The 27,963-nt window shown below is 42.1% G+C and overlaps 2 protein-coding genes across 2 annotated transcripts in view; both read left to right on the top strand.

Moving 5' to 3' along the window:
- The first annotated feature begins 371 nt into the window (after positions 1–371).
- On the top strand, positions 372–7,837 carry zc3h15 (zinc finger CCCH-type containing 15). The gene is made up of 10 exons (XM_017469775.3): positions 372–552; positions 1,271–1,372; positions 1,474–1,576; positions 4,221–4,373; positions 4,471–4,562; positions 4,664–4,849; positions 5,350–5,496; positions 5,704–5,820; positions 6,049–6,187; positions 6,440–7,837. Exons 1-10 carry the CDS (start codon positions 478–480, stop codon positions 6,646–6,648), a joined length of 1,323 nt encoding a protein of 440 aa, XP_017325264.1. The 5' UTR covers positions 372–477; the 3' UTR covers positions 6,649–7,837.
- A 5,439-nt stretch (positions 7,838–13,276) lies between these two features.
- The window catches only part of itgav (integrin, alpha V), a 22,674-nt gene continuing 7,987 nt past the window's right edge, over positions 13,277–27,963 (top strand). The window contains exons 1-17 of the mRNA XM_053680614.1: positions 13,277–13,820; positions 15,269–15,399; positions 18,646–18,734; positions 18,824–18,938; positions 19,994–20,055; positions 20,734–20,779; positions 20,901–21,023; positions 21,589–21,633; positions 21,990–22,033; positions 22,155–22,211; positions 22,888–22,940; positions 23,126–23,331; positions 23,478–23,669; positions 23,909–23,954; positions 24,245–24,352; positions 25,358–25,413; positions 26,599–26,753. Of these exons, the coding sequence (XP_053536589.1) occupies positions 13,657–13,820; positions 15,269–15,399; positions 18,646–18,734; positions 18,824–18,938; positions 19,994–20,055; positions 20,734–20,779; positions 20,901–21,023; positions 21,589–21,633; positions 21,990–22,033; positions 22,155–22,211; positions 22,888–22,940; positions 23,126–23,331; positions 23,478–23,669; positions 23,909–23,954; positions 24,245–24,352; positions 25,358–25,413; positions 26,599–26,753 (1,692 nt within the window). The 5' untranslated portion in view covers positions 13,277–13,656. The remainder of the gene's footprint in view (positions 13,821–15,268; positions 15,400–18,645; positions 18,735–18,823; positions 18,939–19,993; positions 20,056–20,733; positions 20,780–20,900; positions 21,024–21,588; positions 21,634–21,989; positions 22,034–22,154; positions 22,212–22,887; positions 22,941–23,125; positions 23,332–23,477; positions 23,670–23,908; positions 23,955–24,244; positions 24,353–25,357; positions 25,414–26,598; positions 26,754–27,963) is intronic.

The raw sequence follows: 27,963 nt of genomic DNA, 5'->3' as shown, positions 1-27,963 counted from the left end.
TAGGTTTTGTTTATTGACAAAGTTGATATTGTTAACAACAGCAATAATATTGTCATTTAACATAGTTATTTATTATTATTATTATTATTATTATTATTATATCAACTTCAGCAGTAGCAAGTCAAATTGTTGCTAATGGTAAATATTGATATTAAATGAAGTTTTTAGCAGCTTTTTTATTTACTTTTTAATACTTTTACAGGTGAAAGTAGCCGCTTTCACTTCAGTATAGTTCTTGGCTGAATATTTTCACTTGTATTGGGGTAAATTGACACGGTAGTAGGGAGTCACTTCTCATTCTCCACACACATGTACCAACACAAGCGGCACAGTCCTACATTTACCCACAATGCAGCGCGCGGCCTACATTATTGGTCGCGAGCACTCTGTGTTGTGAATCTCGGGCAGTTCGCGTTAGCGCCGCTGAGCAGAGGACCTGGATTCAGGTGGGTTTATTACCGAGACACCGCGACAGACATGCCGCCGAAGAAACCAGCTCAACCTACGGGTAATAAGAAAACCCAGGAGAAGAAGAAAGAAAAGATTATTGAAGTGAGTATGGATTAAAATGATCAGTCAGGTTCACACGGAGCAGCCATGCTGAACTTTCGGCCTAGTGGCGCTTAGCTAGCTCATTTCCTTTAACTTGGTATGCTTCTCGCACCCGTATTTTGAGAAAGTGCGGTGTTCTGCGCCAGGATTGGCTAGTAATGTTCCGTCATACGCGCTATGATTGGTCCGGAAAGCGCGATCAAATCGACGCGTAACTCAAGACTGGATTATTAGCCAATCACAGCTCAGGAGACGGGATTTATCCAGAAACGGGTGGGAAACTTAACACCGCATATTAACTCGCCAGCCGCCAAACACGTCAACGTAGCCGGCTAGCTAGCTAATGACATCTAGAGATGTGTGATGAATTATGAATTAAAATGTATCTGAAATAAGTTTCTAGTTAAGGTTCGATATAAATGTTTAATTTCACCCGTCCATGTTATTGAGAAAAACATTTGCTAACTGCTAGCAAGGCTAGCTGACATAATTTGGCGGCTAGCAACGTGCTAGCTAACGTGCGCGAGCTGCAGTCACGTCTCACTAATAAACTGCACGTGCTTCAAAATGAAAAGTTTTATTAAACAGATCCAATGAAGTTAAACCCGACTGTTAGCTTTGTGAGTTATCTCGTTCTAATCTGCTTTATTATGCGAGTTATTCTAAGTTATAATGGTGTGTGTGTGTGTGTGTGTGTGTGTGTGTGTGTGTGTGTTAGGACAAGACTTTTGGATTGAAGAATAAAAAAGGAGCCAAACAGCAGAAGTTCATCAAAGCCGTCACACAGCAGGTCAAATATGGGCAACAGAACGCCCGACAGGTGAGTACAGGGGTGTGTGTGTGTGTGTGTGTGTGTGTGTGTGTGTGTGTGTGTGTGTGTGTGTGGCAGCTGTGTGATTTGTGGTGAACTTTATTTCACAGGTTGCTGCTGCTGAAGCCAATAAGAAAGGAGACAAGAAGAAGGAGATCTCGGAGTTGAATGAACTCTTCAAACCTGTAGTGGCTGCACAGAAAGTCAGCAAAGGTGAGTCAGAGAGACAGGTAAAGAGAATGAGTCAGAGAGACAGGCAGAACAGATGCACATTTGGAGAGAGAGAGAGAAGATGAATGAGATGATAGATCAGAATTTCAGCTTTCATTTCCTGATAATTACACTTAGATGTGTGACACAGTTATAAAGGATAAACCACCATGAAGATCAGAGAGATGTCTATGGGAGAAAAGTGAGAGATTTTGAAACTGGGAGAAGAGGGAAAATCAATCTGAGGCAGTGCACAGACATTGGGTATAGCCAATACAACAATCTGGAATTTCGTGAAAAAGAAAGAAACCGCTGGTGTACTGAGCAACAGACACCGAATGGGTCGGCTAAGGAAAACAACAGCAGCAGCTGATGACAGAAACATTGTGAGAGTTGTGAAGAAAAACCAAAAACAACAGTCTGTGACATCACCAACGACCTCCACAGAGCAGGGGTGAAGGTCTCACAATCCGCCCGTTCAAAGAGGACTTTGAGAGCAGAAATATAGAACCCATACCACAAGATGTAAACCACTCCTCAGAAAGAGATACTGGAATTCACAAAGAAATACAGAGATGATCCACAAAAGTTCTGGAACTGAGATGAACCTATACCAAAGTGATGGAAAGACCAAAGTGTGGAGAAAGAAAGGATCTGCTCCTGATCCAGAACATACAAGCTCATCTGTGGAACATGGTGGAGGTAGTGTCATGGCTTGGGCTCGCATGGCTGCTTCTGGAACGTTCTCACTGATCTTTATTGATGATGAACTCATGATGGAGCAGCAGGATGAATTCAGAAGTTTACCGGAACATTTTATCTGACAATTTACAGAGAAATACATCCGAATGAATCAGGAGGAACTTCATCATGCAGCAAGACAACGATCCAAAACACACTTCCACCTCAACACAGGACTTCATCAGGGGGAAAGTGGAAGGTTTTAGACTGGACAAGTCCATCACCAGCCCTTCACCCAACTGATCAGCATCTCACCTCCTGAAGAGGAGACTGAAGGGAGAAACCCCCCGAAACACACAACTACTGAAAGAAGCTGCAGGAGAAACCTGGAGAAGCTTCACAGAAGAAGAAACCAGCAATTTGGTGTCAGTGAGTCACAGGAGAGATGCATTTACTGCGAGTAAAGGAAACGCAACCAAATATTACCTGTTATTTACTTTGTCAGTCTGTTCCTATACTTTTGCTCACCTAAAATTGAGTGGTCTGATACAAAAGGGTTTGTTTTATGTTGTTTAACACGTCTAGATGTAGGGATGTCACGAGAACCGATACTTCGGTACCAAGTCGGTACCAGCATTCTTAAATCGTGACCGTACTTGTTTTTGTGCAGTAGCGTTGGTTCTGTTGGTAATGAAGATACCGGGGTTGCAATTCTTCCGGACCTGATGGGGGCAGCAAATACACGCAAGTGTTTCAGTCAGTCCACAAGTGGTGAAGAACAACAACTACAAGCACATGGAAAAAACTACAGATGATTAGCTTTAACCTGACTAGGTTGAGAGGAAATGTGGTATGGAATATGGAAATACTTCGGATTCAAGGCGGATGACAACGAACATATAATTGATGCTCTGAAGCCGGTGTGCAACCGATGCTATTGTTCATTTAAAAAAAAAAAAGCGAGGAAACACCTGGAATTTGGTGAAGCACCTGAAACACGATCCTATATTATGTTTGTTTGAGGCAGCTGCATTGTGGCGTGAAACCAGCTAACGTTATGCTCCATGTAATGTTAGCGATAGCCAGTTATTTGTTAACGACGCTAACACATTGCAATGTTATAAACTACCTCCTAATGTTCCTCCATGCATCGCCATTCAGCCCGTGTCCTGTCAGCTAAACGTAGCCTCATGTCACTAATAATTATTCACATGTTCATGCTTTTGATGAATCTTTTTATTCTGACACCATATCAGTGAATTTAAACTAATGCTTGCATTCAGAGTATAAGGGGTGTGTGTGTGTGTGTGTGTGTGTGTGTGTGTGTGTGTGTGTGTGTGTGTGTGTGTGTGTGTATAGGAGTGCACCTCCACTCATTGTCAGACAGTGTTTGATAACTAAAATAGCCCCCCCCTGGTATCGGTACCGACTACTAGATTTTTGGTATCGTGACATCCCTATCTAGTGGTAAATATCAGGAAATAAAAGCTGAAATCGTAAACGGATCTCAAACCCACATGTATTTGGTGTAGAGCACACACTAATGAACGGGCCTTGTGTTCCAATAGTTCTGGAGGGGACCGTAGGTGAAGTGAGAAAGACAGGGCAAGAAAAGAGAACGAGATGCTCAAAGAAAAACACTGTCCGTTAGAGAGAGAGGGGGACAGTCTACATATTAGTATTTCTGATATAATTACCTGTCAGTGTGTTGTTGTTGTTGTTGTTGTTTACTTGTTTTTGTTTGTTTGTTTACTTTGGCAACATTGTGATCTACAATATTCATGCAGACAGACAGGTGGGCAGTTATGTGAAAAAGTGTATCCCTGATACCATCTCCCTCACTCACACTCTCTCTCTCTCTCTCTCTCTGTCTGCCTGTCTCTCTCTCTCACTATTTTTTTCTCCCCCCCCCCCCCCCCCCCCCCCCCCCCATGTGTGTGTGTGTGTGTGTGTGTGTGTTCTTCAGGTGTGGATCCAAAGTCAGTTCTGTGTGCGTTCTTTAAACAAGGCCAGTGCACTAAAGGGGATAAGTGTAAGTTCTCCCACGACCTCAGTCTGGACAGGAAGTGTGAGAAGCGCAGTGTGTACGTGGACGTACGAGAGGAGGAGCTGGAGAAAGGCAAGTGTCAATGATCTGTCCATTCAGAGTGTGTGTGTGTGTGTGTGTGTGAGTGTGAGAAGTTCAGGGTAATAATGGTTTCCCCTGTGAACGGCAGACACAATGGAGAACTGGGATGAGAAGAAGCTAGAGGAAGTCGTCAACAAGAAGCACGGAGAGGCTGAGAAGAAGAAGGCCAAGACTCAGATCGTACGTTCTCCTCAGGGTTCTCGTTCCCTCGTCCACTTCCTCCGCCTCACTTCCACTCATTCATTTCTCTGCCTCTCGTGTGTGTGTGTGTGTATACACAGGTGTGTAAGTACTTCCTGGAGGCTATAGAGAATAATAAGTACGGTTGGTTCTGGGTGTGTCCGGCGGGAGGAGACAGCTGTATGTATCGCCATGCTCTACCTGTCGGCTTCGTCCTGAAGAAAGACAAGAAGATGGAGGAGAAAGAGGAGGACAAGATCTCACTGGAGGAACTCATCGAGAACGAGGTGAGGACTCGTTACACACTGAAATACTCTAACGACCCAAAAATGCACCACTAATGCTGTTTAAAATGGTTTTCATTTATAAAAGTTTCTACACATGTTAAAAAGTAAGTCATTTTAACTGGATTATTCTACACAATTTAACAGTTTGTCTTAAGAAATTCAATTCAAATGTAAAATTAATTAACAAAAAATTTACATGTTTTTAAGACTAATTAAATAAACACTTATTCTAAATATTTAAAATGATATTTTATAAAGTAGGTTAAGAGTAGATTTTAAGAATAAGCTTCTAAATTAATAAAAATGAAGAAATTATTGAAACTTTGTGCGTGTATATGTGTGTGTGTGTATGTATGTGTATATATATATATATATATATATATATATATATATATATATATATATATATACACTAACAAATAAAGTTTCCCTGTGTATGTAGTAATTAAATTTGTTAGGTATATTAAATAAATAATTAAAAAACTCTGTGTGTGTGTTAGCGAGCAGCTCTGGGGGCGAATGTGACGCGCATCACTCTGGAGACGTTCCTGGCCTGGAAGAAGAGGAAGAGGCAGGAGAAGATGGCTAAAATTCAGCAGGACATGGAGAGGAAGAAGGCCGACTTTAAAGCAGGAAGAGCTCTTGGGGTGAGTTGGGGTATAGTGCAGTGACCTGGCTGGTGCAGCAGGGGGCAGTACAGGTTAAAAACCCTGTGTGTTAGGAAATCTCCTGTATTACTCTGTGTTGCTGCGGCAGTGTCGTTTAATTCGTAATCAATTCTACACTCTCCGCTCGCCGTGATGATGACGACGATCTGGAATGTAATGTCTTGTTCTCGATGTTACCTGTTACAGGTGAGCGGACGAGAGGTGTTCGAGTTCCGGCCTGAGCTGGTCGACGATGACGATGAGGAAGCAGACGATACCAAATACGCCACCGTAGATGATGATGATGATGATTTCACACCGATGGTGACGCACCGTGGCAGTCTTTACGTTTAAACGCCATTTTATATTTAAATATATCGCACATAAAAATACTCAACAATAACAATACATTACAGTGTGTATTTAATCATTTATTTATAGTGTAGTTTTACGTGTAGAGGACAGGGGTCATCATTTGATGTATCGTGATGGTATCTGATGTCCTGCTCTGTGTGTGTGTGTGTGTGTGTGTGTGTGTGTGTGTGTGTGGAGGTGGAGGATGAGGAGGAGGAGGAGCAGTGCCAGGACATCGACGTTGCCCGGTTCGTCCTTAAAGAGGTGGACAGCGCGGGGATAACGGTGGCAGCGGCGGACAGGTTCTCCCGAGTCCAGCCGAGCAGCGAGACAGATGGTGAGATGTAACGTAGAAACGTGACGCGTAAACTTTCTGAGACGCAGATGTTGCAATGGTAACATCTCAGTGGCTGCCACCTTGCTCCTTTGTTGTCGTTTTTTTAATTTGCAACGGTTTTATTGTAATTGATGGCGGTTGTCATGGATACATTCTGACATGGTATTAAGAGCATACCCAATACTGTTTATTAACTTTGTGTGTGTGTGTGTGTGTGTGTGTGTGTGTGTGTGTGTGTGTGTGTGTGTGTAGACCACAAACTGAGTGAGGCTTCGGGCGGGATCGAGAACGGTGAGGACCACACGCTTGAGGAGGGCGGAGCCAGCACCGACAGTGATGGAGGTGGGGCTGGGGAAGAGGAGGCGGAATCGGAGGCAGTACCGGTTGATGAGAATCTGTTCACAGGGGAGGATCTGGACGAACTGGAGGAGGAGCTTAACACTCTCGACCTGGACGAGTAACACTCGAAACTCAATACGAACAATCTTTTTTTTTTTTTTTTTTTTTTTTTTTTTTTCTTTTCTTTCTTTTTTTCCTTCCTTTTATTTTCTCTCCACCAATCAGATCAGCCGTAGAGGAAACAGCTCAGTGGACATATGAGAATAAAGATGATGATGATGATGATGATGATGATGATCAGGGTCATGTGACACTTTGGTCCAAACTGCTTTCATTCAGGCGTAATGAACTTTAAATCGGATGTTTTTTCCCCATCGTAATAAAAGCAAACGTGTTTTAGCGCAACATTTTAGGATACGTTACTAAAACACGTGTCCTCGGTCCCGAGAGCTAGCCTCTGTCAGCTGTGTTTGTCCAAACAGTGAACAGAATTGTACTACTTTTCAAACGGGACCTCACTGCCTACATAGGCAGCCTACTTCTAAGTGGAATTCAGCGGGGGCGGAGCCTCGGTTAAATCTACTCAGCCAACCACATCAACCCACCTGATCATGTGACATTGCCACGTTTCACGTATTTGACTTGCTGAATACTGTTTTAACTTCAACTGTTATGATTTAGCAGCTATGCTAGCAAGCAAACTGCTAATGATGGCCAGTTAACCAGTAACATTTAGCAGTAGGCTACCTGATATTGTGTAGCTGGTAAGGTACATGAATACAGCATTGTCCTAACATTAGCTTGACATACATGCAGCCTTTTTCTTTCAGCAGCTGGTTAACTTGTTAGCATAATGAAATTGTTAGCTATCTGCTTATGTAGCTAGCCCAGTTTGCAAACGAATTCACCAGCTTTAGCTGAACTACTGTGTTGTCATTTGAAGGGGGGCATGTTAGCTAGCAAGCTAAATGTGGCACTGTGCCAGTGTTAGCATGGTATCTAGCAGGAGTGGTATGCAAACTATTGTAGCATCCTAGCTAACGCTAAGTGTGGTATTACATTGTATAAAAGTTAGCTAATGCTGAGATGCATGTTGTCACATGATTAAGTGTAACCTAAGCTCCGCCCCCTGGTGCTTTATTCTGCTGTTTGAATTCTGACAAAATAAAGGTTTCACCTGCTGAGTGTGTGATCTGAAGGGTGTACAGGGGTGTGTGTGTGTGTGTGTGTGTGTGTGTGTGTGTGTGTGTGTGTGTGTGTTTTATCCTCCTGGCCAAGGTGAAAGTGTAAATAAAGCATATCGTAGACTGATCTAAAGGCTTGTGTGTGTTTATTAGCATTAGGGGTGTGTGTGTGTGAGAGAGAGAGAGAGGGAGGGTGGGTGTGGTAAGAAGCCCGATTCCAGCATAATAATGCACACTTATTATAATGACCCCAGTCACTGGATCTGAATCTAACAGAACACCTTTGCTATGTGGTAGAACCAAAACTCAGTATTTTTTTTAGTTTGTATTAGTATTGAGTTCCTAATAAAGTGGCCAGTGTCTATGTATTCTTTAAATTTAATTATAGTAGAATGGATTCCTCATGAGCCACTGTACTCACTAGGTGTCGTTATAAAGAATTCACTATTCCATCAGTGACGGCAAGTCGTCCTGCCCAGATGCAGCAACACAGGCCCAAACCCTGACACTACCACCACCATGTTTCACAGATGGGATAAAGTTCTTATGCTGCACTAAGGTCAAGTAACACTAGTAAGGAGACATGACCCTGATCAAGTTCTCTGAAATCAGACGGTGATCCAATGATAGCTGATCTCTCTGGGAGGTTCTTGATAAAACCCTGATGTGCTGATGTGAATGTACACTTGACGCGGTAGTGTGGCGAGGTGCAAATATTATATGCAATTTAAATGAGATAATGATCTGAGATAATGAGATCGCTTCAGACTGTGGAAATGTGTCTGTGTTGTCTATATTTAATCTGAATGTCAGATGTACATTGCGAGACATGACAGGATTGGTGATTTGCTGCATAAAGAGTAAAAATTTATTTTTCCCCAATTGTGTCACAATATGTTCTAACACGTGAAGCCACAGATGTTCCATGAGTGTTCCATGAGACTTTTATACAAAGCTGATAACTGTTGATGAGGTCTGTAAAAAGTGTGTTTGTGTTGGAAGTTTTGGAGAAGGAATGTCTGATTAATTTTCTGAAATATCAGCAGATAATTACAGATATAATCACCTGCCTACGACACGCCTTGAAACACTTAAAGTGTTCGTATATGGAAGTGTGGGGCATGTGCACAGACTTACCACTAGGGGTCAGTGAATACTTGGTTCCTCCAAAAGTAAAGCAAAGCGGGTAGCAGAATACTGCTGGATATCATCAGTGACCGGAAGTCGTCGCATTTAGAGAAAAAGAGGTTTTATTTACCTGTAAGCTGCTCATTAACAGTGCTGATGTGGATATTTATTTACACAGAACACAAAAAATGCATCAAACATATTTAGGTTCCTTCATTTAGTATATTATTTGTTGCATATTGTATCATTTGGATCTTAATTTAAAAAATCAGTGGGTTTAGTGTGTGTGTGTGTGTGTGTGTGTGTGTGTGTGTGTGTGTGTGTGTGTGATGGATTACAGTGAGAAGCTCTATATTCAGATGGGATTATTTGGTCCCCGATAGATGTCCTAATCCCGGACCATGGTACCGAAAAATAGTTTGATCAGACATGTGACACTTGGCTTCTCGTTCTCCATGAAGTTCTTGGAGAAGACTTCATGAAGAAAGATTTCACTGAGAATGATAAAAAGAATGGCCATATTACAGTATGTAGACAGTAACATACTCTATCTGACTGTGTTGAACGTCTGTGTTGCTATAAATGACAGAAATGAAAGACACCTCCCTGTGTGACATCTTCATGTAGGGATTTTTTGTGGACCTTCTGTAAAATGAGCAGTAGAAATAGCACCATGTAAGACGCATATCCCGTGTGAACCGATATAGTGGTAAAGATTACATTATCTCCTGTGGGAAATGTTCTACTTTATGCAGTTTACAGCGTGTGTAAAAAGCTTCAGCTGAGCCGTCTTACTGACTGAGAGAACCCCACCCCCCACCCCACCCCGCCTCTCTCTGTAAAATGTGTCATTCCTGAGTCAAGCCATGTTTTTCCCAAAATTGCAGTGTGCTGAGCTTTGGATTTTCCCCTCATCAGGAAAACAGTGATTAAGGAACCACGTGCCACCTCACATGGTTCAAACACACACACACACACAGTGAGAGAGAGAAATATAGAGCTTTACTACTTCTTATATAAGTGCACTACTTAGGCTACTAGTGTATGAGGGTATGAAATGACATCTCCCTAAACTCTGTATAGCTGTATAGTGCGTTTGACATTCAGTTCCCTGCTGTTTCTTATTTATATAAGTACACTAGATAGTGCACTATAATATGTGGTGTGGGATGAACTGCAGTGATTTGACGGTACAGAGAGGTAGAGGAGACGGGCATAAGGTGGAAAAAGTGTGTGTTTGTGTGCCGTTCTCAGCACAGCATCCGTACCACTCCTAAATCCTGACTCACACACACACTTTGTCCAAATAAGCCCACAGTCTGATCTCACAGCTGCATTAGTCATGATGTCTGTGCCAGAGGAGGATCAACACTCGGCTCAATGGCTCAGCCACAGTCGTTAACTCCCTCACACACTGACCCCGGAAACACTCATCTCGCTCTCTCGCTCTAGTGTAGATACTGATCTTTTATCACTTCCTGTCCATCACAACTCTTCACTTGAATGTTGCTGCATTGCACAGGATTACAGACTTTACAGTAACAGTATAATACAGTAATATTTTTTCATGGAGTTCACGGGGCCACCTCAAGCGTCTGAGTAGTTGCTTAGATTAGACCAGCAAGTTAGCATACTTCATGAATGAAATGTAAGTCTTCACCTACATGGTCTTCAAGTACTAAACTCTTTTAGTTGGCTTAATTTAGGATACAATTAAATATGAGATTATCCTACAACAATAACCCTTTATAAATTTGCAAATATAAGAGTTCTCTTTAAAGAAACACTCGACACATGAAATATATTTATATTTAAACAATTATGCAGCAAGGGTCAATGTTAATGAAAAATCCAGGTAGAGATTAAATCCCACTGCACTACTGACAGAAAGTCAAACAGCAACGTGGGTGTGTAAGAAACCAGTGACCAAAGTCAAAAGACTCACACGATAAAAGATGTTTTGACTAAAAAAAAATCACATTTTATTATAAAAATAATAAATTTAGGATGTCCTTGAGGATCAGAAAAATTATACAGATTAATACGCAAATTGTTCAGGGTAGGTTTAGCCAATTATCCAATTACTGGTCCTTATTATAACCCGCTAAAACATGGACCATTGTTTAATACACAACTCAAATAAATCACAGGATTTGAAATGAACACAAAATCTCCATATTTATTTTAAAGTACCCTGGTGAAAAAAACATAATAGAAACCCTCATAGAATTTGTAATGGTTTTAATGGAAACTGTAATGGTCCCTGTGGTACTGGTAATGTGTTGCCTTCTCTTGGTGGTGTGTTAGGACCAATAATGATAACGGTAACAGTTTTAATGGTTAGCTGATGGTTTTAATGGTACTTAATGGTACTATATATACATAAATATATCTATATCTATATCTATATCTATCTATCTATCTATCTATATATATATATATATATATATATATATATATATATATATATATATATATATATATATATATATATATAATAAATATATACAGTGAGGGAAAAAAGTATTTGATCCCCTGCTGATTTTGTACGTTTGCCCACTGACAAAGAAATGATCAGTCTATAATTTTAATGGTAGATTTATTTGAACAGTGAGAGACAGAATAACAACAAGAAAATCCAGAAAAACGCATGTCAAAAATGTTATATATTGACTTGCATTTTAATGAGGGAAATAAGTATTTGACCCCTCTGCAAAACATGACTTAGTACTTGGTGGCAAAACCCTTGTTGGCAATCACAGGGGTCAGACGTTTCTTGTTGGCCACCAGGTTTGCACACATCTCAGGAGGGATTTTGTCCCACTCCTCTTTGCAGATCTTCTCCAAGTCATTAAGGTTTCGAGGCTGACGTTTGGCAACTCGAACCTTCAGCTCCCTCCACAGATTTTCTATGGGATTAAGGTCTGGAGACTGCCTAGGTCACTCCAGGACCTTAATGAGCTTCTTCTTGAGCCACTCCTTTGTTGCCTTAGCCGTGTGTTTTGGGTCATCGTCATGCTGGAATACCCATCCAAGACCCATTTTCAATGCCCTGGCTGAGGGAAGGAGGTTCTCACCCAAGATTTGACGGTACATGGCCCCGTCCATCGTCCCTTTGATGCGGTGAAGTTGTCCTGTCCCCTTAGCAGAAAAACACCCCCAAAGCATAATGTTTCCACCTCCATGTTTGACGGTGGGGATGGTGTTCTTGGGGTCATAGGCAGCATTCCTCCTCCTCCAAACGCGGCGAGTTGAGTTGATGCCAAAGAGCTCCATTTTGGTCTCATCTGACCACAACACTTTCACCCAGTTGTCCTCTGAATCATTCAGATGTTCATTGGCAAACTTCAGACGGGCATGTATATGTGCTTTCTTGAGCAGCAGACCTTGCGCGTGCTGCAGGATTTCAGTCCTTCACGGCGTAGTGTGTTACCGATTGTTTTCTTGGTGACTATGGTCCCAGCTGCCTTGAGATCATTGACAAGATCCTCCCGTGTAGTTCTGGGATGATTCCTCACTGTTCTCATGATCATTGCAACTCCACGAGGTGAGATCTTGCATGGAGCCCCAGGCCGAGGGAGATCGACAGTTCTTTTGTGCTTCTTCCATTTGCGAATAATCGCACCAACTGTTGTCCCCTTCTCACCAAGCTGCTTGGCAATGGTCTTGTAGCCCATTCCAGACTTGTGTAGGTCTACAATCTTGTCCCTGACATCCTTGAAGAGCTCTTTGGTCTTGGCCATGGTGGAGAGTTTGGAATCTGATTGATTGATTGCTTCTGTGGACAGGTGTCTTTTATACAGGTAACGAGCTGAGATTAGGAGCACTCCCTTTAAGAGTGTGCTCCTAATCTCAGCTCGTCACCTGTATAAAAGACACCTGGGAGCCAGAAATCTTTCTGATTGAGAGGGGGTCAAATACTTATTTCCCTCATTAAAATGCAAATCAATTTATAACATTTTTGACATGCGTTTTTCTGGATTTTTTTGTTGTTATTCTGTCTCTCACTGTTCAAATAAACCTACCATTAAAATTATAGACTGATCATTTCTTTGTCAGTGTGCGAACGTACAAAATCAGCAGGGGATCAAATACTTCTTTCCCTCACTGTATATATATATATATATATATATATATATATATATATATATATATATATATATACATACATTTTTTAAAAATCCCCTTATATACTGTATTCTGTCGTGTATGTGGTGTTTATTTGTATTTATTCCTGTTGTGTAAATCTTGTAAATAACGTTATAATAAACCAAAAACAAGTTATTTAGAGTATTTACTTCATTTCTGAATTCATGTTTGTATTACATGTAATAGTAAATCTGTAATATATCATCAGAAGATCAACCGCTCCACCCGCTAATTTACTTCCTGTTTACGTCATGCTCTGCGTCATTGCGTCACTTCCGGTCTGGAAGTCTTTTCCATCTGCTCAGGCATCAACAGCGTCTCGGTGTGTGTGTGTGTGTCTCTCTGAGAGCGCCGTCCGGCTGCGACAACTTCACTTCAGCGCGTTATAAAGCTTTAATTAGGCCACGAGAAGGTTTATAACGGGTTTATTTCACTAAAGGAGGAGTTAAATAATGCGATAAGAGTTTAACACGAGCTGGATTTGTGAAGAATGAAGAAGAACATGGATGTGTGTGTTAACTAAACTGAGTTAGAGCAAAACACTGTCTCTACATTATACAGCACACACACAGAGAGAGAGACAGGCGGACAGGCAGGCAGACAGACAGGCAGACAGACAGGCAGACAGACAGACAGGCAGACAGACAGGCAGACAGACAGGCATCTGCGATGGGGAAACAGCTGATTTATTATCTTTATTTCACTTTGTCACTTTTCTCCGTTTTTCCTGTGACTCCCTTTAACCTGGATACCGAGAAGCCCTCGGTTTTCTCCGGACCTCAGGGCAGCTACTTCGGCTTCTCTGTGGATTTCTACAGTCCCACTGACAAACTGTGAGTATCACATTCATTCATATTGATTACACACTTTATAAAGTTTAAAGTATGTTTATTTTAATAAAGCAGCTCATGTGACTTAACTGCATTCAATCAGAAACATAAATCTGTCTGTTGTTCTAAATCCTTCCATTAATATTCACACACACACACACACACACACACACACGTCTCAGAGTGTCTAAAACCTCCAAAATATGGAAATATTCAAACCATCTTTAACATTTATAAACACTTTTTTTTATAGTAATCCAGTCTGTAGTTTAGGTCCGGTTAGGTGTATCTAGTTGTATGTGGATAATCAGTGTTAACTTATAATCACAATATTCAACAATAACAACAACAACACTTATTACCAGATAGTGTGTCATTCATTCCACTTATCATCTCGTAGTTTATATATATATATATATATATATATATATATATATATATATATATATATATATATATAAGATAAACTGTTACAACGTATGTATTATTCTATAAAAACATGAATTCTTTGTATGTAAACATGTACAGGAGTGTTTATTGGGTTGCTTGGGTCTATTGAGTTTATAAATATAGATCAGACATAATCGTCACTCGTGATCTTTAATATATATATTATATATAATATATAATATACTTAATAATACACACTAATATTAAATAATACGTGTGTTTATTTTATTTTTGATATAATCTTTACAGTTTTCTTCCCTCTGATTTTTTTAGTGGCATTAAGTATTAGAAAGCAGTGTATATTATAATGGATTTGTTTATTTGTTTGTATATGTTTTTTTTTTTTTTTTCAATTCATTAAGTGATGCTGTTAATTAGTTCTGCAATATTGCTGAAGTATTTAGTGTTATATTATCAGTCCCTCCAGGATTTCACCATGTTGTGATCGCAGAAATTAACGCAAAATCAAGCAGTATGTCACAATTTATTCAAAATTAGCGCAGATTTTCTGCAGGGAAATAAATGTTCCACATGTTTAGAAAAAAAAGCAAATCAAAATCGAGCATTTTGGGCCGCAACAATCACTAAAAAATCCTATACGGACCTAATATAAAGTAAATAAACCTGATATTATTCATCTTTTGTTTTAACCTAAAAGTAAATGTTCTTGATGTAAATGTTATTCCATCCCACACGCAAAGGACACAGGTTCTGCTATAATTCTCAGTGATGTTACATGCCGTACAGGACTGTTGCACATATATTTTAAGATGAGTTTTTGTGACTTTTTTTTATGTCAGAATATTTTTGTTATAAAATTGTAGAAGCAGCTGAGTTCAGTGTGATCGCCGTTATAATATCATCTTAAAAGCCTATTAAACACCTTCTGATTTGATTCACAAACTGTATAAATAATTATTGTTGTATATAAACACATTGTATTCTGTGGCTGTGTGAATGCCCTAAAGGCCTCAGCATCTCTGTGTTGGTCTCTCCCTCAGGCAGAACATCCTGGTGGGCGCTCCTAAAGCCAACACCTCCTCTTCTTCCTCGGTGAGGGAGCGAGGCGCCGTGTACAGCTGTCCGTGGCAGTCAGGTGGGACGTGTATGCAGATAGAGTTCGACAACTCCGGTGAGCTCAGTACACTTACAGAAAAGTGCTCTAAAGGCAGCAGTGTGGGGCTTTCTGCTATAATACAGAATGCACTTTGCAATTTTAATCATCAAACAAAAGACTTTGTTTGATGATTAAAATTTTCCTTTTGATATAACTACAATGTCCTAAAGGCAACTTTTTGTTTTTATATCAGTGATAATCTATAATGCCGCAAAGGCAACGTTTTCCCAACAGTACAATTTAAAGTGCTTTACAGGCCATGCTTGCCCCCCCCCCCCCCCCATGATGTTTTTAAATGCCTTAAAGACACAGTTTGTGTCCAGTGTGATCCCTGAGTGCCTTTTTTTAAACGCAGAGTTGATTTTTGTGTTAAAAATAGAAATGCCTTAAAGGCAGAATTGTTCCTTGTAATTAGCAATGATGTTGGAATTATTTGTTGGATAATCGAAAATGCCCCAAAGGCGGGAGTTTCCCCTTGATGATACCTAATCTCTTAAAGGGTGCACTGGTCTGTGTGATCAATCAGAATGCCTTAAAGGCAGTGGTGATTCTTTTTCCAAGCTCCATTGATATTTAAGAATGCCCTGAAGGCTGCATTTGAGATTTGTATTTAATTATACATTTGTGGATATGTGTTGTTATTCACAATGCTTTAAAGGCAGTGTTTTAATTTCTTACACTCAAATTGCCATAATTGTGTATCAGAAGGCATTATTGTCTCTTTTTAGTGAGGATTTAGAGTGCCTTAAAGTCAGGATTATTTATTCTCATGAATCAAAGCAAGACCCCAAGCTGCATCTGATAATCTCAGTAGAATTCGGAAGGCTGTAAAGGTGACATCGAGTGCTGTTTTTATTTATTTAATCTCAGAGTGAGTTCTGTGTTAGGATTCAGAATGCCCTAAAGGCAGAGTCATGGTTGTGTTCAGGTTGTAATGGTGTGATGGATGAGCTTTGTGCCTCAATTGCATGTGTGTGTGTGTGTGTGTTTGTGCAGAGTGCCTGCAGGGCAGATATTTCAGCAGAGGGAGGATTTGTCAGGTCCGGGCCTGTTAGGAATGTTAAGCACACTCACACCCTGCCTCTACACTGACTCAGTGGATTTTAGCTGTACTTTAATGCACTCGATGTTATATTTTCATTAGGATTAAAGTATTGGCACCCTGGTGTCGGTGTTGCGGTAAAGACCTGTTCCTGATGTGTGGAAAGCCTTCGTGTGTTTGTCAGACTTCTTGTAATAACAAGTCAAGAAAAATTTATTTTTCTTGTATTGTAGTGGGAGTGTAGTGTAGTGTGGTGGGAGTGTAGTGTGGTGGGAGTGTAGTGTGGTGGGAGTGTAGTGTACTGTTGTGTAGTGGGAGTGTAGTGTGGTACGAGTGTGGTGGGAGTGTAGTGTGGTGGGAGTGTAGATGGAGTGTAGTGTAGTGTGGTAGGAGTGTAGTGGGAGTGTATTGTAGAGGGAGTGTATGGTAGTGGGAGTGTAGTGGGAGTGTAGTGTAGTGTGGTACGAGTGTAGTGGGAGTGTATTGTAGTGGGAGTGTAGTGTAGTGGGAGTGTACTGTAGTGTAGTGGGAGTGTATTGTAGTGGGAGTGTATTGTAGTGGGAGTGTATGGTAGTGGGAGTGTAGTGTAGTGTGGTACGAGTGTAGTGGGAGTGTAGTGTACTGTAGTGGGAGTGTAGTGGGAGTGTACTGTAGTGTAGTGGGAGTGTATTGTAGAGGGAGTGTATTGTAGAGGGAGTGTATGGTAGTGGGAGTGTAGTGTGGTGGGAGTGTAGTGTGGTGTAGATGTAGTGTAATGTAGTTGTAGTGTAGTGGGAGTGTTGTGTACTGTGGTGGGAGTGTATTGTAGTGGGAGTGTATTGTAGTGGGAGTGTAGTGTACTGTAGTGTAGTGGGAGTGTAGTGTAATGGGAGTGTAGTGTAGTGTAATGGGAGTGGGAATGTAGTGTAGTGGGAGTGTAGTGTAATGGGAGTGTAGTGTAGTGTAATGGGAGTGGGAATGTAGTGTAGTGGGAGTGTACTGTAGTGTAGTGTAATGGGAGTGTAGTGTAGTGTAATGGGAGTGGGAGTGTAGTGTAGTGTAATGGGAGTGTACTGTAGTGTAATGGTAGTGTAGTGTAGTGGGAGTGTACTGAATTGTAGTGGGAGTGTAGTGTATTGTAGTGTATTGTAGTGTAGTGGAAGTGTAGTGTGGTGTAGTGTGGTGTAGTGTGGTGTAGTGTGGTGTAGTGGGAGTGTAGTGTGGTGTAGTGGGAGTGTAGTGTGGTGTAGTGGGAGTGTAGTGGAGTGTGGTGTAGTGGTAGTGTAGTGTAGTGGGAGTGTAGTGGGAGTGTACTGTAGTCTGGTGTAGTGTAGTGGGAGTGTAGTGGGAGTGTACTGTAGTCTGGTGTAGTGTAGTGGGAGTGTAGTGTAGTGTAGTGGGAGTGGGAATGTAGTGTAGTGGGAGTGTACTGTAGTGTAGTGTAATGGGAGTGTAGTGTAGTGTAGTGTAATGGGAGTGTACTGTAGTGTAGTGTAATGGGAGTGTACTGTAGTGTAATGGTAGTGTAGTGTAGTGGGAGTGTACTGAATTGTAGTGGGAGTGTAGTGTATTGTAGTGGGAGTGTAGTGTAGTGGAAGTGTAGTGTGGTGTAGTGGGAGTGTAGTGTGGTGTAGTGGGAGTGTAGTGTGGTGTAGTGTGGTGTAGTGGGAGTGTAGTGGAGTGTGGTGTAGTGGTAGTGTAGTGTAGTGGGAGTGTAGTGGGAGTGTACTGTAGTCTGGTGTAGTGTAGTGGGAGTGTAGTGTAGTGTAGTGGGAGTGTACTGTAGTCTGGTGTAGTGCAGTGGGAGTGTAGTGGAATTGCAACCTCGGTACCTACTTGCACAACTGCAGAAAAACAAGTACCGTCACGTTTTAAGCATGTTGGTACCGACTTGGTACCGAAGTATCGGTTCTCGTGACATCCCTATTACAGACACACACTGTGATTCATGTTCAGGTTTAATCATTACACACACACACACACACACACACACACACACACTATTCCTTATATAGAAATGTTACCTTAATGCTGATTGAGCACTGGATTACTGTTTATTTACACCACACTGCTGAGTTCTGGACCCTGATTGGTCAGAAGGTGGTGATTAGTTCTCTATAACAGCAGCTCTGACAGTAGTGCAGGTTTATATTAATGCGCTCATTCTGATACGTTGTTGTTCCTATAGTAACATCTCTCTCTCTCTCTGTTTGTGTGTGTGTGTGTGTGTGTGTGTGTAGATAACCGTGTGGAGAACGGGCAGCAGATGGAGTTTAAGTCGAGTCAGTGGTTTGGAGCTACAGTGCGTTCAGACGGAGAACACATCCTGGTAACTCCTGCACTTCAGTTCAAAACATAAAAACTTTTACTCTGACTATATCAGCTACTATATATGTGTGCGTGTGTGTGTGTGTGTAGGCGTGTGCACCGCTGTACCAGTGGAGTACGTACGGCTTTAAGGAACGTGAACCTGTCGGGACGTGTTTTCTGAAGAAAGGCTCCACAGTGGTGGAATATTCTCCCTGTCGCTCTGGTAAAACACACAGACACACACACCTCCAATCAGAGCGTTTTCCACTCCCTGTATTACTGAACTCCTGCTACACTCAGCACTAGTGCACTTCTAAAGGGAATAGGGTCCTATAGTGCACTATGTAGTGTGTGGAAGTGTATTAAATCACGCCCTGTGTCATGTGTACACTATCGAGTGCACTACCTGCAACCGTAGGAAGTCGTTTCATATATATATATATATAAAGTAGAGATGTTGCCAGGTTGCTCTCGTTATTGTGTCTGTGTGGAGGCTCCAGGAGAGATCCTCAGAAATGTGGACATCAAGGAACTCGTACTCTCTCTTAACTCTCTCCATCTCCACCCTGTTGATGTAGACAGGGGTGTGACCCCCTCTCTGTGACTTCCTGTAATCCACAATCATCTCCTTGGTCTTGCTGACATTCATAGTGTCATCACACCAGTGTCATGACCTCCTCTCTGTAGAACGTCTAGTCAACGTTGGAGATGAATCCCAGGATGGCTGTCTCTTCAGCAAAGTTGAAGATGATGTTGGAGCTGTGCTTAGCAGAGCAGTAATAGATGACCAAGGAGAACAAGAGGGGGCTGAGCACACACCCCTGTGGAGCACCAGTGTTGAGTGTGAATGTGGTGGATGTGTAGCTGCCGGTCCTGATCACCTGGGGTCTGCTCGTCAGGAAGTCCTGTTAAGTCCCAGATCCTTCAGCTTGAATATGAGTTTGGAAAAGGGATGATGATATTGAACATGGAGCTTTAATCAATAAACAGCATCTGCACATAGGTGTCTCTCTCCTCCAGGAGTGTGTGGCTGTTACAGTGGAGTCGTCAGGGGATGTAGTGTTCTGTCTTTATGAAATACGGCCAATCCATCCGGTGTGACACCGCTGTGTGTAACCACATCTCGCACTATGTAGGGTACAGGAGGTAGTTTAACCCTCACAGGAAGTGTCTGTGGTTAACTCAGCTCCTCTGTCTGACTGACTAACTGATATACTGTGTGTGTGTGTGTGTGTGTGTGTGTAAATGTGTAATTGTGTGTGTGTGTGTGTGAGACAGGTTCAGCCACTCCTGAAGGACAGGGCTTTTGCCAGGCAGGCTTCAGCGCTGATATCGTGAAGGTAAAGTCTATAATTCTCTTTCAGCAGTTACTGAAGTACAGGTTGTTTTTTTTTTTCAGAAATAAATTTGATAGTTTTAAACTCCTTCAAAGATTTAAACACACGGATGCAATGTTTACAGTTTAAAACTGAACATGACCAAAAAATATGAAAAGAAAGAAAAGTGGACGAATTCTGGTTTTAATTGTGGTTAATAAAATGGAAAAAATGGAAAGAGTAAAGAAATAAGAATGAAAACGGAAAAAGAAATGAAAGAGAAGTAAATGGCCACACACACACACACACACACACACACACACACACACACACACACACACACACACACACACACACACACACACACATATCCTTTCTTTCTCTGTAAAGTCACGGAACTAAACACTCCTCACACCGTTACCATGACAACGCTCTTACCGCTCCTAGTTAATATCGGTTAACTAACTACCCTAGCTCAGGCTCTACATTAGATTTATGATCAGTAATGAAGGTGAAATAGAGCGTGACGTAACCATGGTGATGAAATATTTTCCATTTTGTAAATATTCTTATAATCGCGCAGTAACGAGACTCACAAACTTTTGTCCTCCATGTTTGTTTTCCTCACTTTGGTTCAACTTGCCACCGTGTGTGTGTGAGTCGCTGAATACACTCTGCGTTTCTTCTTTAATCTGTTGTTAGAATAAGCGTGTGGTGGTTGGAGGTCCGGGGAGTTTTTACTGGCAGGGTAAGTCACAACACTGTCTTATTGTCTTACTCTCAGACCCATAGAGGATTTACTGTTCTGTATGAGACAGACATGCTGCGAGTGTGTGAGTGTGAGGTTAAAGGCGTAGTTCTCTCCTCAGGGCAGCTGATCTCAGACGATATCTCGGAGGTTCTCAGCAGGTTCACTAAAGAATTAACCACCAAATACAGCAACCAGATGGCCACCAAATCCGCCAGCGCGCAGTACGACGACAGCTACCTCGGTACACACTCACAGCTCCGTATATTCACCAACAGGAAGAGACGAGGGAGAGAAATAAAGGATAAACAGATAGAATGGAAATAAGAGAAAATTAAAGGAGAAAGGAAAAAAATAAAGAGTAGAAATGTTAAGAAAGAAAAGAGAATTGGAAGAGAATAAAATAAAAGAATGAAAAAGGAGAAAGTAAAGAACCGAAACAGGAAGTTTTAAATAACAAACAAATTAAGATGAATAGAAAAAAAAGTAAGAAAGAGTTTAGGGGGGGAAAGGGATTAAAAGAAACAAAGGAATGAAATCAAAACAAAATAATAAAGGAGAGAAAAACAGCTTGGAAAAGTAAAGGTAAAAAAGAGTCAGAAAGAACTGAAAGAGGATAAAAAGGAAAATGAAAAAGATGAATTAATGAGATTTTAAAAAAATAGGAAAAAGAAAGAAGAATGAAAGGCAAAATAAAAATTAGGCAGTAATGAATGAGAGGAATGGATAAACTCCATTTTAATACAGTTTGGTCTCTGTGTGTGTGTGTGTGTGTGTGTGTGTGTGTGTGTGTGTGTGTGTGTGTGTAGGTTACTCTGTGGCAGTCGGAGATTTTAATGACGATGGTGTGGATGGTAAGAAAGTCATTTTTTGTGCTACTGTATGTACAGTTTTAGTCCAAACTAATTAGATTACCTTAGATTACCTTCAGAAACTAGAAACTAAGTATTAAAACTAAACTAGGTGCTTTGATGTTCGTAATCAAAACAGGAAGTCAGCCTAAAGTTCCACCACTAGGTAGCGCTATAATTACAGGCTGAACTACAATGTTTGAGAGCTTGAGTGTAAACTTCCATCACACGGTGTTCATCGTGGAACCGTAAACCAAACGGTTAAAAATGTAAATTGCACATGGCTGGGTGCTTGGACCCCTTAATCGCTGCTCAGTGTTTATATTTATGTTTCCTCCCACTCCGTGTGCGTTCTCTAGATTACGTCACCGGCGTTCCGAGAGGAGAGAAAGCTCTGGGATACGTGAGTACATCGTTTATTATTCATCTCCCATTCTCGGCTCAGTGACGAGTCCGTGTGTATCTGTACGGGAAGACCTTATATGGACTTCCGGTTGACACTCTGTTCATTCCGTGTTCTGCAGGTGAACATCTTTAATGGGAAGAACATGGCCTCTGCAGTGAACTTCACCGGCCTGCAGGTGAGAACCGTTTACGTTCCTGTCAGAAACGTCCATTTCAGATCTCAGGGTTTTGAGCAACTCTCAGGTTTGTGGGCGTTTCCCAGTTATTGGATGTGATTGGTTAGAAAGTAGACGGACAGATAGAGAGGCACACAGGTGGTTAGGCAGACAGAGGTGGACAGACGGGTGGTAAGGCAGGCAGACAGACAGACAGACAATCAGATAGGCATGGAGGCAGACAGGTTGAGAGGCAGACAGGTGTTCAGACAGACAGGTAGTTAGTAGAGTATGTACAGTGATGGAGTGTAATTTATGTAAATGGAGGTTGAGGAGGCAGATGGGTAGAGAGACAGACAGGTAGAGAGGCAGGCAGAACCATGATGGAGTGTAATGTATGTAAATGGAGATTTATGAGGCAGACAGGTAGAGAGACAGACAGGTAGAGAGACAGACAGAACAGTGATGGAGTGTAATGTATTTAATTGGAGGTTTAGGAGGCAGACGAGTAGAGAGACAGACGGGTAGAGAGACAGACAGAACAGTGATGGAGTGTAATGTATTTAATTTTAATTGGAGGTTTAGGAGGCAGACGGGTAGAGAGACAGACAGGTAGAGAGACAGACAGAACAGCGATGGAGTGTAATGTATGTAAATGGAGGTTGAGGCTGCAGTGATAAATGAGGTGTTGTTTCAGATGGCAGCGTATTTCGGAAACGCAGTCGCTGCAACAGACATCAACAATGACGGGTCAGTCGTCTTCTTCTTCTTCTTCTTCTTCTTTTACTTCTTCCTCTCTTTCCTCTGCTCTGTGTGCTCAGTGCAGTAATTGTGTCTTTTTTTACTGAATCATTTCTGTGATTGTTTTTCTCTTTTTGCTGATAATCCAAACACTAGTAATAAAAGTGTGTGTGTGTGCGTGTGTGCGCGCGCAGGAGGATGGACCTGTTGGTTGGAGCTCCTCTGTTTATGGAGCGTGGGTCTGATGGGAAGCTGCGTGAGGTGGGACAGGTGTACGTTTACCTGTCGAGTGGGGGCTTCTCCTTCCAGCCTCCTCTCAAACTCACCGGCTCTGAGATCTACTCTCGCTTCGGCAGCTCCGTCTCCAGCCTGGGGGACCTGGACCGGGACGGCTTCAACGGTGACACACACACACACACACGCACACACCTCACACACATCTCCAACCTGGGGGACCTGGGCCTCTGTGAAAGAGAGGTTTATCTGTAATGGCTAATTAATTCTTCATTTATTAATGTGTGTGTGTGTGTGTATACACGTGTACAGATGTGGCGGTGTCGGCTCCGTACGGTGGTTCCTCTCGGCAGGGTTTGGTGTATATCTATAACGGGCGAGCGGGTGGGCCGGACTCTCAGCCCTCTCAGATCCTGGAAGGAAAGTGGGCGTCGGCCTCACTGCCTCCCAGCTTCGGATATGCCATGCACGGAGCCATGGACATCGACCAGAACGGCTACCCCGGTACCACACACACACACACACACACACACACACACACACACATATACACCGGGAAACACTACTCCCTTATCTGCCTCTCTGATGTATATTAAATAATTTGTGTGTAATATATTCTATGTGTGTGTGTGTCTGTGTGTGTCTGTGTGTGTCTGTGTGTGTCTGTGTGTGTGTGTGTGTGTGTCTGTGTGTGTGTGTGTGTCTGTGTGTGTGTGTGTGTCTGTGTGTGTGTGCATGCATAGATCTGGTGGTGGGCGTGTTTGGAGCTGACAAAGCCATTCTTTACAGGTACTTCAGAGTGTTTAATACACACACATATACACACACACGCGTTTCTCATTAACCACAGCATGTCCTTTAGCTTTATGGCTTATTAGTTTGCTGTAGCAACTGATGCTTATGTTGAAAGGAACACACACACACACACACACACACACACACACACACACACACACACAAGCCAAGCGAAACCTTACACGTTGTCCATGATGTGGGCGGAATTTAAATTTTTTTTTCATATTGCATCTATGATATTATTGATTATTTTTCGTGTGTGTGTGTGTGTGTGTGTAACCCAGGGCTCGGCCAGTGATCAGTGTGAACTCCAGCCTTGATATTACCCCACAGATCCTGAGTCTGGAGGATAAACGCTGCGCGCTCCCTGGAACAACCGCCATGGTGTCATGGTCAGTGGCTGTGTCTCATTTCTCCATGCGCCCTTATTAACTCCCCCTCTGTGGAGTCACCCTCACCCTCACCCTTACCTCAGCCTCAGCCTCACCCTTACCCTCACCTTCACCCTCACCCTTACCTCAGCCTCAGCCTTACCCTCACCCTTACCCTCAACCTCAGCCTCACCCTCACCCTTACCTCAGCCTCAGCCTTACCCTCACCCTTACCCTCACCTTCACCCTCACCCTTACCTCAGCCTCAGCCTTACCCTCACCCTTACCCTCAACCTCACCCTTACCCTTACCCTCACCCTCAGCCTCACCCTCACCTTCACCCATACCCTTAACCTCACCCTCACCCTTTCTCTTACCCTCACCCTCAGCCTTACCCTCACCTTCACCCTTCCCCTCCCCCTTACCCTCACCGTTACCCTTACCCTCACCTTCACCCTCACCCTCACCTTCACCCTCACCCTCAGCCTTACCCTCAGCCTCACCCTCACCCTCACCTTCACCCTCACCTTCACCCTCACCCTTACCTCAGCCTCACCCTCACCCTTACCCTCACCCTCACCTTCACCCTCACCCTTACCTCAGCCTCACCCTCAGCCTCACCCTCAGCCTTACCCTCAGCCTTACCCTCACCCAGACCCACTATTCCATTGCTATGTTAGCAGGACCAAGGATTATTAGTGAATTAATATTTATAAAAGTAATTATAAAAACAGGCTGATTCACAGTCAGAGAACTGGTCTGATAATGTATTTAAAACTTGATCATTTATAATCAATAATATATAAGATCGTTTAGAGAATAAATAATTAGACAGATGTCTAATACTGCACTTACTGATGTTAAAACCTACAAAAAAAAACCTTTAGTTTGATATTTTCTCGTGTTCTTTTATAAAGGAAACAGGATGTAATGCAGAAAAATCTCATTACTGAATCATCAGCTCGTTTATTAGGTTTAATATAATCGGTGTTCTCTAAATAGCTTCATATCTGACTTTCGTTTTAGTTTCATGGTGAAATACTGTCTGAAGGCCAGTGGAAAAGGAGCTCCGTCTATTCTGAGTAAGTGCGTGCACGTACACACACACAGACACACACACACACACACACACATGCGTTAGCGTGGTTTGAAAATTGTCTCTGTAGGAGGGAGAGGATGTAGTAAACTGTGTCGTGCTGAGACTGACTGAGTATAATAGCCTCCAGACTCACACCCTGCTGCTCTGAGACACACACACACACACACACACACACACACACACACACACTTTTTCCACTTTGAAGAATTCTCTACAGTATAGAGAATAATGAGAGTATGCACAGGGAGTTTGTGACTTTGAACAGGTGTGTACAGTGGTGATTTTAGGATTTAGGATTTTCTACATTTCTACATAAATATGATCTAAAACATCATCAGATTCTCACATGAGTCCTAAAAGTAGATAAAGAACCCGATTAAACACGAGACAAAAATATTGTACTTGTTCATTTATTTATTAAGCAAAATGATCCAATATTACATATCTGTGTGGGTCTGGGGAGTGTCTGGGGAGTGTCTGGGGAGTGTCTGGGGAGTGTCTGGGGAGTGTCTGGGGAGTGTGTGTGTGTGTGTGTGTTTGTGTGTGTGTTTGTGTGTGTGTTTGTGTGTGTGTTTGTGTGTGTGTGTGTGTGTGTGTGTGTGTGTGTGTGAGGTTTGTAGCCTAAAATTTGTCAAATATATGAACCTGAATCAAGAATAGTTCAAATGAATCTGAATCAAGTATAAACTACAATGTAACCAAATGAATGTACAGATGAATCAAATATGAACCTGAATCATCTCATAAAAATTTACCTGAATCCAGTGTAATATACAAAGGAATCAAATCTTATAATTATTAACCAGATTTACGTTTAACCTGCAAATGGATCAAATATATGAACTGTAATCAGGTCTAATAATAGGGAACCTGAATCACGTGTAACTTATGAATGAATCACAATATATGAACTTGAATCAAATGTAACTTACAAACGAATTAAAATGTGAATCTGAATCACATAACGTGTAAAGATGAATCAAAACCAAACCAAATCAGATGACCCAAACTGAATGGAAAGTAAATCTGAATCAGTTAATCTCAAATGACTCAAAATCTAAACACAGATTCAAGCTCTCTGTGTGTGTGTGTGTGTGTGTGTGTGTGTGTGTGTGTGTGTGTGTGTGTGTGTGTGTGTGTGTGTGTGTGTGTGTGTGTGTGTGTGTAGAGTTCCAGGTGGACCTGACTCTGGACCGGCTGAAGCAGAAGGGAGCGATAAAGCGTGTGTTGTTTCTACACAACCGTCTGTCTCAGTACACCAAATTCATGAGCGTCACTAACGGAGGAACGCAGTCCTGTGAGGAGCTGCAGGCTTATCTCATAGTGAGACACACACACTCACTCACATATACTCACATATACATACATACATACATACATACATACATACAGACACACACACACACACCACACACACTATGTTACTTCATGAAGGTAATGCTGATCCTGAAAATAAGAACAGATAAACAGACCGTTTTCAATGTTTAACGCACAGCACCCTATAGAGAACACCCTGTACTGTAGAGAACACCCTTTAGAGAACACCCTGTACTGTATAGAACATTCCGTGGAGAACACCCTGTACTGTAGAACACCCTGTACTGTAGAACACCCTGTAGAGAACACCCTGTAGAGAACACCCTGTAGAGAACACCCTGTAGAGAACACCCTGAAGTGTAGAACACCCTGAAGTGTAGAACACCCTGAAGTGTAGAACACCCTGAAGTGTAGAACACCCTGAAGTGTAGAACACCCTGAAGTGTAGAACACCCTATAGAGAACACCCTATAGAGAACACCCTATAGAGAACACCCTATAGAGAACACCCTATAGAGAACACCCTGAAGTGTAGAACACCCTGAAGTGTAGAACACCCTATAGAGAACACCCTGAAGTGTAGAACACCCTATAGAGAACACCCTATAGAGAACACCCTATAGAGAACACCCTATAGAGAACACCCTATAGAGAACACCCTATAGAGAACACCCTGAAGTGTAGAACACCCTGAAGTGTAGAACACCCTATAGAGAACACCCTGAAGTGTAGAACACCCTATAGAGAACACCCTATAGAGAACACCCTATAGAGAACACCCTATAGAGAACACCCTATAGAGAACACCCTATAGAGAACACCCTATAGAGAACACCCTGTACTGTAGAGAACACCCTGTACTATAGAACACTCTGTAGAGAACACCCCCTCTGTAGAGAACACCCCCTCTGTAGAGAACACCCCCTCTGTAGAGAACACCCCCTCTGTAGAGAACACAGTGTACTGTAGAGAACACCCTGTACTGTAGAACACCCCCTCTGTAGAGAACACACTCTGAGACTCCGTGTTCGAGTGATTTAATTTAATTCTACAGCGTTTATTCCAGCGTACAGGGTTTTAGTAGTTATTAGTGATAAGAATTCTGAGTTCAGCGGCGCTGCTCTTTGCTTCGGAATGAAAAACAATTTCAAATTGCTGAAATTAGCCTCGTGCTGCGTAAGCCATGCTGGCACAGAACACACACACACACACACAC

Source organism: Ictalurus punctatus, chromosome 6 (assembly GCF_001660625.3).
Source record: "Ictalurus punctatus breed USDA103 chromosome 6, Coco_2.0, whole genome shotgun sequence".
NCBI lineage: Eukaryota > Metazoa > Chordata > Actinopteri > Siluriformes > Ictaluridae > Ictalurus > Ictalurus punctatus.
Note: the sequence above shows the minus strand (reverse complement) of the source record. Positions and strands in the feature narration are given on the sequence as shown.

Coding starts and splice junctions, on each gene's coding strand:
- zc3h15 (XM_017469775.3), top strand. CDS start 478: ATGCCGCCGAAGAAACCAGCTCAACCTACGGGTAATAAGAAAACCCAG. Junction 553..1,270: donor AGAAAGAAAAGATTATTGAA/GTGAGTATGGAT, acceptor TGTGTGTGTTAG/GACAAGACTTTTGGATTGAA. Junction 5,821..6,048: donor ATGATGATTTCACACCGATG/GTGACGCACCGT, acceptor GTGTGTGTGGAG/GTGGAGGATGAGGAGGAGGA.